Raw genomic sequence first — 9,872 nt, forward strand, 5'->3', positions numbered from 1 at the left:
ATGGTCAGTCAGGCAGCCATGCGAGGCCAGCGTGTGGTGGAGAGCGAGTGTAGGTGCTGGAACCTGGCCGTCTGGGTACTGGTGACCCTGCTGGGATCCTTCGTCTTGGTGGCCGTCAGCGTGCTGATGCGACTTGGTGAGTGTGTGGGGGGTAACATGCCGGATTTGTCCAGGTCAACAGGTCAAGGCCCCTCCTTCCAAGCTGCCGGAGGACTACATGTCATTAGATCTCATGCATTCTCCTCTATTTTTGTCCATTTTTGAGAAATATTGGCACACAGTGATTTAGCAAAGGAATAGCAGATATTAGATTAAAGGTGCAATATGTAAGAATTTTGGTTAAAAAAACATTCAAGCCGTCACTAAAATTCTCAACAGTATGTGGAGAAAAACAGTTTTGATGTTATGATGTCTATGTGTTGTGTTGCAATATTAAGCATGCTAACCAGCTAGCCCTGGGATGTCCAGGTTCAAAGCTCCTGTGCTAGCAGTGTAAACACCAACACTTCCGCAGTGTCCCAGCCTGGACCGCTAGCTGCACAGCTAACCGAGCTAACAAGCTAAAGGCAGCAACACTTGGCAGCAGTTAGTGGTTACTCTGGTGACATGCTGCCCTCTATTTGTTGTGAGTATGAATTCAGCAAGTGAGCAATTCTTACATATTGCACCTTTACTTCACGCTTACTTACATCTGTAAATCTATTTGCACGTACAAAGTAATAAGATCAGCTAAAGAACTGATCTTCAATAATATTTGTGGTGCATTCTCATTGTTGAAGGGAACAATGTGAAATATATATGGAAAAGTAATAGGCCTTAAAAGTTGCACTTCTTTCAAGTTCTCAAAGGAGAGTGTCGGATACAGCAGCTTATTAAAGTATGTGATTTCCCTACGGGGTGATTTTTCATACACTGGCTCAGGACCAGAGGTTGGTTGTATGAAGATTGAAACTGACACCCAAACTTTATCTAAAGCTGTTCTCACGTGTTCTTGCTCTTATAACTCTTAAATACGATGACTATTTCACTCAGTGTTTATTAAATAAGTACAATTAAATACATTTTGTGATACTACATTTCATAATTGAAAAGTTGGTCCAGAGGGAAATGTTATCATTGGCATAAACTGAAACAGAATGTATCACATGAGACCATTTCTTGTGTGTCAGTGCATGTTGGGGCGTTAATAATGCCGAGGAACCGGGTGTACCTGCAAGTGATCTCCCTGTAGATGAATGCTTTGTGTCCACAGTTACTGTCTGCTCGGTGTTTACCAGTGATAGCTGCAGCTAAAAGCCCTGTAGTTACTTTGTAGGGGAGCCAGGATCAATTCCACTCACTGGACAAATATATATAGAGCCATTTATTCAGATGTGCTGACACCAGCTTATTGGTTGTGTCTCTTGATAGAACAGTTATCAGAATGTTTGTCTCACTAACATTTTTCTGTATTCAAATTTCAGGAGATATGAAAGTAAACAGACGGGCTGTATCTGGTAAGTTATATTTATCACCTTATACTCTACTTATGGATAGGGAGCCATAACCCTTAGAATAACAACTGCGTCCACCTGGAATATAAACCAAGGCATGACCTGCATGTGACAATGTAAACAGATGTATTACCAGCGCCTGAAGCTAAAATGGGAGGTTAAATGTATATACTGTACATGTTTCTATGTTACAAATAGACAGGAGAAGCATGTGAATTGACCCACATTGGGTGTGATGTCTAAAAAAGTCCCCGTGGTGTCTTTGTGAGTTGTTGAAACCTGAGATATTAGTCTTCAGGCGTTAGACTGTCCTTTATTCTGGTCTAGAAAGATCCAATGTGACTCTTGGGAAGATTGTGTTGCGTCAAAAACACTAACATCTCAGAAATATACACACAGATGACAGCTCAGTTATAAATGGACTCTGGTGTGATATGATTACATAAATAATATCTATTTTATGCGGTTTGTCTCAGTGCTAACATAGACTAACAACTGGCACAACATAGAAGTTCCACAGTATCATGTTTTCCAGCATGTTAATGCTAATTAGCACACAACACAAAGAACAGCTGATGAGACTGTCATTAGTTTAGCATGTATTTGGTCATTAACCAAAGCACTGGACAAGTTGATACAAAGCACTACAGTATCAGTAAAACAAAAAAAAAGTTTTATTTTTTATTTTGAATGAATGTGCGAACCAAAACTCATTGCTATAGAAAGCTACAGGGATGATGTATTTTTGTAGGCTAACCCAGAAGTTAGCATCACCCTGGTTCCCTCTACAAAAAGACAATGGGATTATTGAACTGGATTTTGGATTATTGTGGAAAATAAGCTCTGTGGCAAACACAGGTTTATGATGCTTACATGTTTTGTGCAGCAGATAATCCACACAAACGAACACCACTTTTATGATTTTTGAAGTAAATGCAATCGCCAGAAGTAAAAAGCTAATGTTAGGCTATAAAAGAACCACATTGCAGTCACTTGACTTCACTAAGGATCTGACTATGCTATTGTATACACACTTTACTATAAATTGATCAATGTACAAGTTGTAAAGTGAGAGTGACAGTAGTTCGCAACTAAAGTTTGTTCGAAAAGATAGACAAGTGAGTAGATGCGTCTCTGTGCTCAGCATGATGTCGTTTAATGTCCCCGACAACCTCTGTAGTCTCATTCAGCGACTTGTTAGCAACCACCGCTTTTAAGACGCATAAGCGCTTTATAATTCAAACGTGGGGTGTTGGTGTGCTGGCGTATTCTATGACGTAGAACAAAACGTGAACATCTCTTAAGCTTGTGTATAACCACAGACCTTATTTCAGACATTGAACTGAAAACCCATTCAAAAAACCCATTGACTTTGAGACAAGGGAAAGGGAAAAAATGCTGACTCATTTCTGGGTTTTAGGACTCATTCCTGTGGCACTGCACCCAATAGTTATTGAGACATTTGACACAAAGTACAAAAGTGGACCTCATTAGGTGTAAAGTCGGGGATCCCCAAATTAAGTAGGATTTATCCTCTGAGGACCATGAATGTTAAATTTATTGCAATCGATAGTTTTCCAAGAGACTTCTTCCTCCCTATTCCGTGCTGCTAGCATGGCTAAAAACTGATCTGGTCTGAACAGGCCTCCTGTTGTGGTTTCAGTATGTGTCTAGTGTTACAGGAAAATAGATATAGTAGATATAGAGTACAGTGACTATGGAAGGCCAAGAGCCTCCTTTCAACAAATAATTTCACCATACTCTCTCTGTCTCTCGCTCTCCCTCCCTCTCACATCCCCTCCTCCCTCCTGTTTCAGCCAATGGCTTGCAAACACCCACGAGGACGCAGGTCCAAGGTAAGCATGAGCTATACGGCCACCGCCGCATCTGCCCAGACACTCAGAACAACATGTCTGCATCCAGGCCACGCCATGAAAGCCTATCAGTGGCTGGCTGTGTGTCAGTGAAACAGAGTACAGAAGGTAGATCAGTGCCTGGGGCTTTTTAAACAAGGTCACTTTCCCAGCTCTCCATTTCCCTAATCCCCACTTATTTGCTATGTAACCTCCCACCCTCCTGTATCCACCTCACTCACTTCCAAGGAGTCATGTGGCCTATTGTGTCCAGAAGGATTTCTTTTTCTTGCTATTAGCTGTCATTAAACAAGAGCCATGCTAGTCTGTCTTCTCATATCATTGTTATTTCAAATAAAACATATTGTTAAAATGTCTCTCAGAATGAAGAATTTTCATGTGGTACAATCATAACAACAACCTGAATATCCAAATCTAACTCAAAAACAGAAAATGCCGTTGTGATTAAACACCAAGTGAGTCTGACAGAGAGTCCCTGACACAAACCGTCTGCTTATCTCTCCAAAGTACGACTGGTGAACGGTCGGAACAAGTGTGAGGGTAGGGTGGAGGTGCGCTACAATGACTCATGGGGCACAGTGTGTGACGACGACTGGGACATGGTGGATGCCAACGTGGTGTGTCAGCAGCTGGGCTGCGGCGTGGCTGTGGCGATGGGCAGCAGCTCTCACTTTGGACAAGGCACAGGGCTCATCCTGCTGGATAATGTGGACTGCAGAGGAAGCGAAACAGACCTGAGCCAGTGCCGTAGTCTGGGCTGGGGCGTCCACAACTGCTACCACTATGAGGATGTGGGTGTTACCTGCAGAGGTAAAGCCTTTATTCAATTTTAAGTTGGCTGAGGGAGTGGTGCATCATCTCTTCATGTATAACCCTGGAAAGAAAAGAGGACATAATGACTAAAATCCCTGCTTCTTTTTCATTTCGCTGTCAGAACCAGCAGTGGTGGGGGCCAGAGGGTCTGAGGATCGCACCACACCGCCCCGGGAGAACTCCGGTTTACGTAAGTGCTCCATGCTTTTATCTAAATGAGACTGGTCTTCTGCCAACTTGAAACGTCAGAGGGATGAATTTGTCTTTTTTAAAAAGGCAAAGGGGCCATAGAGATATTTCAGCTGAAACTGCAGCTCCCTTCAGCTCTGTGGAGCCTTACAGCCTCTTTTAGCTCATTTTTTTGTTTTTTACTCTCACAGCTCTCAGCCTCCTGTAACATAGCTAGCTTAGTTAGCTCAGTCAGTGCCATGGCTGTGGCTGTATTGCAATGTGACTGGTTTTACCAACAGTAGGTTTGTGTTTCTGTTTTCTTTAGCAATCACTGGACAAAAAAATCATGATTTTGGTCTCCAGTGTTAAAGTTGTGTGTTTGACCAACCCATCAACCATCCGTATTCTTATATATTTTGTTTAACTCATGCAATTGCAAAATGACCAAGCTTATTTTAGCTGAAACTATGATCTTTTCCTAAACATTTGTGGCTAAACCAAACCAAGTGGTAGTATTTGTGCCTAAAACTAGCCAAAATGTGACCTTTTCACAATGTTAGCTATGTGACGTACTGAAAGACAAACACATACGCTCCATTCTTATTGTCCATAACCTATTGTTAGGTACCTTGTTGACGGTAACAGACATACCTCCTTAGTTAGTTAGTCTCTTGTCCCTGAGTAGATACGCTGCCGTCTACACTGAGAAACAGTTGGCAGGTGTAGTTTGGTTGAAAGAAATAATTCCTGCATGAAACTACTCAGAACAAAGTCTGTGGATCATTTTGAGGAACCGGGTCTTGATTTCTGGAGCGGGTCGGCCGAGTTCCATCTATTTCCATTAAATCGAGAGAGGGCAGACATCTCTACAGCCGAAAATGGGGCAACTCACACCAAAACAATCTAGATAGATTAATAGAACTACAGGTAAGAGGTAAAAATGTGATTTTGGGGTGAACTGTCCCTTTATTAGAGTCGTACAGACCACAAAAGAAGTAAAAGTAAGGCAAATATTGGACTCATCAGCTGGCCAGAAACATGTTCCAAAAGAAATGTTGCTCAGTATCTGCTGGATGTGTAAATAGGCAACTGAGTGCTAGCTTGTTAGCCGTTGCATCTTAAAATAAACTAAACAAATCTATATTGCAGGTCTGAGCATTTGACCCTGTAGCAGATATCCTCTTTGAAAAACACAAACCGCATCTAATCATCAGTGCACACAACTGATGAAATTAGCCGTCCACTCCTAAAAATTAAATCTTGCCATCGGGCTGATTTGTATAAATTTTTAGGGGGAGGCGTCGCATCGTCGCTGCTAAATATCTGCCATTATCTCAGATTTAATTGATTGTAGAGGATTCTTAGAAAACATGTTTTATATTCAGAGGAATTAAGCTTTTCTCCGTGTCTGATTCGATGGTTTTTATGCTGTACGGTCAAAATCAAAAACACACAGACAGTCAGATCTAGCAGGCAGGTGGCATGCCAGATGTTCCTACAATAGCAAGGGCAGGTTTCATTAAATAATGAATGATGGCTTATTTTGTCATTGTGTGGGTCCAAAATGTAGATCATGACCACAGTCAGGTTTATTTAAACAATAGCTGTATTGAGAAGATATTAATGGAATTGAAGGGATATGTTATTTCAGTTTTGCCAAACTGTAACAAAATTTGACTCGCCATCAAAAGCTTTTCAGTTTCAGTTCACAGAGAAAGTATCTGTTGGACACCTTCAGGGACACATGGCTCAAAGGCTTCTTGAATTCCAGGCCGTCCTTATTGTTTGCCGGGTTTGCCTTTGTTGTGTTCGCCCTCTTGCTTTTTTCCTTTAATTCCTGAGAGGATCACGAGAGACTAGGACAGAATCCAATTTAGTTAACAAGTGACGTGTCTGGCTAATTCATGTAACCCACTGGGAGTGCAGTGAAACCATCCAGATTCAGGGATCCCTTTCAGGTGAAGAGGATTTTTTTTAAATGACGGACACAGGGGGAATGTCCATTGTCTCTATTAGGGTGTGTCTAGGCTGAGGCATAAGATGACAACGTGTGTCGTGCCGTATCAGATGTACAGCTTTAATCTCCTGCTTAGGTTTTTTTTTTTAAGAAGTCCACACCCTTCTCCTTTTTCACTCACGTATAGCTAAATCCTAGCAGATACAGTTTCCTTTGATACCCCCAAATCATTTTAAATTTGACATTAGTAAAGATTCTAATAAAATCCTACAGACACTGATAGACAGAGAGTCTGTACAAATCCCACCATCTTTCCCCTGGTTTAGGTGATGGCACCATCCGTCTGATGAATGGACAGAACGCCTGCCAGGGTCGGGTGGAGATCTACTACCAGGGAAACTGGGGGACAGTGTGTGATGATGACTGGGTCCTCAACAATGCCCGGGTCGTGTGCCAACAAACAGGCTGCGGTACGGCCATCTCTGCACACACCAACTCCAACTTTGGCTACGGAACCGGCCTGGTTCTCCTGGACAATGTCAACTGCTACGGCAATGAGCCGGACCTGACTAAGTGCAAAAGCCTGGGCTGGGGCAAACACAACTGTGGCCATCATGAGGACGCTGGGGTCACCTGCACCGGTACGCTGCTGTCGGGCATTGAATGTGCATTTACACAAGTCATACAGGTGTAAACCAGAAATCAAGCTCACAATGACAAATGACAAAGCTAACACGCTGATGTTAAGCAGGTATAATGTTTACCATTGTTTAGCTATCATCATAATCATAGTTTATATACTAACATTTGCTTATTAGCACTGACCATATTCACACCGTGGCCATTTTCCTCTGACATCACGCTCAGGGTGGGAAGCTAAATTCTCATAGCCCACTGCTGTGTTCCAGGTTGAAAGTCGTAGAAATGTAGGAAATCTGGCAAACTGTTATCATTCCAGTGCTTCTTACTGATCAGCTACTAGAAAGATAATGGATAGTAAAAATCCATTGGGACATGGGCCATAATTCCAGGTACCTCTGCATTTTCACTAATAATCATCTTTTAAGTTGCTGATCGATCTGGACGCAACAAGATGATAACAATTTGTCACAGTCCTCACCTTTTACATTATCTAATCTAATCTTCATTTACTAATGGCAGTTATTGTGGAAATACTTTTGCTTGACAAGGTATATAGAACAAGTCAGTTAGTAATATTGAGGCACAGCTAAGACAAGCTAAAATCCTAAATTATCGCTTCTCCAAGGGATATTGAATAACGAGGACCAGATGAGGTTTCAGTGATATTTGTGTCAGTAACAAGCAGTAGCTGTATTTGCATAAATATTAATGGCACAGTTGTACTGTACACATACAGATTATTTCATTTCCATTTCTACCCTCTTCAGGATCCACGACTGTACGTCCTGTGGCAACAGAAAGCCAGAGATCACTCTGGGGAACGTATAACACCGAAGGTACACAAACACAGTATACAGTTATGTTTATGTGTAAGCAAGCAAGCAAGCAAGCACACACTGACCGTGACTTCTTTGCATCCATATGTCCTATTGGTGTTTCTGGAAAAAAAGAAAAAAAAAAAAAAAAAAAAAAGAAAGAAATGTGCACTTTTGCCACATGACCAACAGGGAGAGCCATTTCTCCCACATGTTCTCTAATGTGTTAGACCACTGCCAGGAGAGAAGGTGGTAGAAGAGGGCATCAGACTGACCTCACCATGATCATTATCAGGTCGGGTGAGCCATCAAGTAATGTTGTCATGTATTACATCTTCCCTCCAGCGACAGAGATCATTCCAGTCACCAACGCGTCAACTACAACAACTGTGCCCACAACTGCCCAGACAAAAGGTAACGATATTAAAGTGATTCCTGCTTTGTGAACACATACAGTATGTTTCAGCACTGGACTGATACTGAATATTACAGCATACTATTTAATTATCAGCCATATAAATGTATAAGAAAAGAAACGTATGCAAGTAATTACAGTGTTGTAACTGTCTTTTTATTCCTTTGCAGGCATACCAGAAATCCGGGTGACAAATGGTAACAATAGTTGTCAGGGTCGTGTAGAGGTCCGCTACAAAAGTTTTTGGGGGACAGTGTGCGACGATGACTGGGACATGATGAACGCCCACGTGGTGTGTAAGCAGCTTGGCTGTGGCCCGGCCACCGAGGCCAAGACCCAGGCCTTCTTCGGCTACGGCTCGGGTCTGATCCTGCTGGACAATGTGGAGTGCAACGGCAATGAACGGAAGCTGTCTGACTGCGCCCACCTGGGCTGGGGTCAGCACAACTGTGGCCATCATGAAGACGCTGGAGTCATCTGTGCACGTAAGACAACACTTGACATCATCTGAGGCTGATGCAGGCTCCATTAGGCATCCATTTATGGATACTGAACGCAGGGAATGTCTATGTCACAAACCTCTATCTTAAGTCATCAGTTCCTCTGAAAGTTCTCACTTCCGTTGCATCCAGTCATCTGCGCCCGCCCTGCTGAGCTGTCCAGTTGCAATGCATGACTCTAGTGAAGTACTCTAAGGAGGAGACAACCCAGAGAGCATAAAAAATACAGTGGATGAGTCAAGGCAAATCAGCGTCACTGAATGCCTGCAGGCCAAATTTCACTTCTTTGAGGCTAAATGAAAAGCACATACAGACTTCCCTTTACTTTCTGTAGATAGCACATCCTTGGTTTCAGGTTGATCTTAAAATATGAGTCTACATTTATTATCTAAAGGCAGCACCTTTTAATCATTTGTATAAACGTATGTGTCCTTCCACAGGCAATTAGAATTGGAAAAGGTGACATAATCTAGGGCTGTAAGCATCAAAATCATTACAGAAAACACATTTTACAGAAAGTTGTTGAAATGTGTCAGCAAAGTGGGTCTTTGCATTGTGGCCATGAAGGAGCCAAGCAAGAGACTTCCTATATTGATCACTAGTTTCATTATAAGAGAGCTTGGCTATTGCTTTTGTCACCTGATATTTCCTGAGTATGCGCAGGACCCACGAGCATCACTCTGCATTCCTCTGTTTCTTTAGCTTTTCAGAGCCTCAGCGCAAGTGGACGTGACTTTGGAGTAACAGCAACCATACCTTCCATCACCACAACACCACCACCCTCTGAAGGTCAGTTAAATATATCTTCAACCAGCACAAAATCAACCCATTTCCTCTAGACTCTGGATAAATGTGACTCTTCTTTGTTTTTGTAGGAATGGTGAGACTGGTGGGTGGCCAGCACCGGTGTGAGGGTCGGGTGGAGATGTACTCAGATTCTGAATGGGGCACTGTGTGCGATGATGCTTGGGACATCCCCGACGCGCAGGTTGTGTGTCGCCAACTGGGCTGTGGGGAAGCCACAGCGGCTTGGGGGGAAGCTTTCTTTGGGCCCGGCACAGGAACAATCCTGCTGGACAATCTCAAGTGCAGCGGCATGGAGGCCTCCCTTCACAATTGCTCCCATATATCCTGGAAAGTGCACAACTGTGACCACACTGAAGATGCTGGTGTCACCTGCTCACTGTCGTGA

General features: G+C 42.8%; 1 protein-coding gene across 1 annotated transcript; it reads left to right on the forward strand.

Moving 5' to 3' along the window:
* Positions 1–9,872, forward strand: LOC141007731 (scavenger receptor cysteine-rich domain-containing group B protein). The gene is made up of 11 exons (XM_073480127.1): positions 1–136; positions 1,464–1,496; positions 3,311–3,349; positions 3,875–4,177; positions 4,302–4,370; positions 6,635–6,949; positions 7,718–7,786; positions 8,111–8,179; positions 8,351–8,665; positions 9,383–9,469; positions 9,556–9,872. The coding sequence occupies exons 1-11, from the start codon at positions 1–3 to the stop codon at positions 9,870–9,872; spliced, it is 1,752 nt and encodes a 583-aa protein (XP_073336228.1).

This window comes from Pagrus major, chromosome 13, assembly GCF_040436345.1.
Source record: "Pagrus major chromosome 13, Pma_NU_1.0".
In the NCBI taxonomy this organism is placed as follows: Eukaryota; Metazoa; Chordata; class Actinopteri; order Spariformes; family Sparidae; genus Pagrus; species Pagrus major.

Bases quoted from the DNA above. Each gene is read 5' to 3' on its own strand.
- LOC141007731 (XM_073480127.1), top strand. From the start codon at position 1: ATGGTCAGTCAGGCAGCCATGCGAGGCCAGCGTGTGGTGGAGAGCGAG. The intron at 7,787-8,110 runs GTACACAAACAC...TCTTCCCTCCAG, and splicing joins GGGAACGTATAACACCGAAG to CGACAGAGATCATTCCAGTC. The intron at 8,180-8,350 runs GTAACGATATTA...ATTCCTTTGCAG, and splicing joins CACAACTGCCCAGACAAAAG to GCATACCAGAAATCCGGGTG.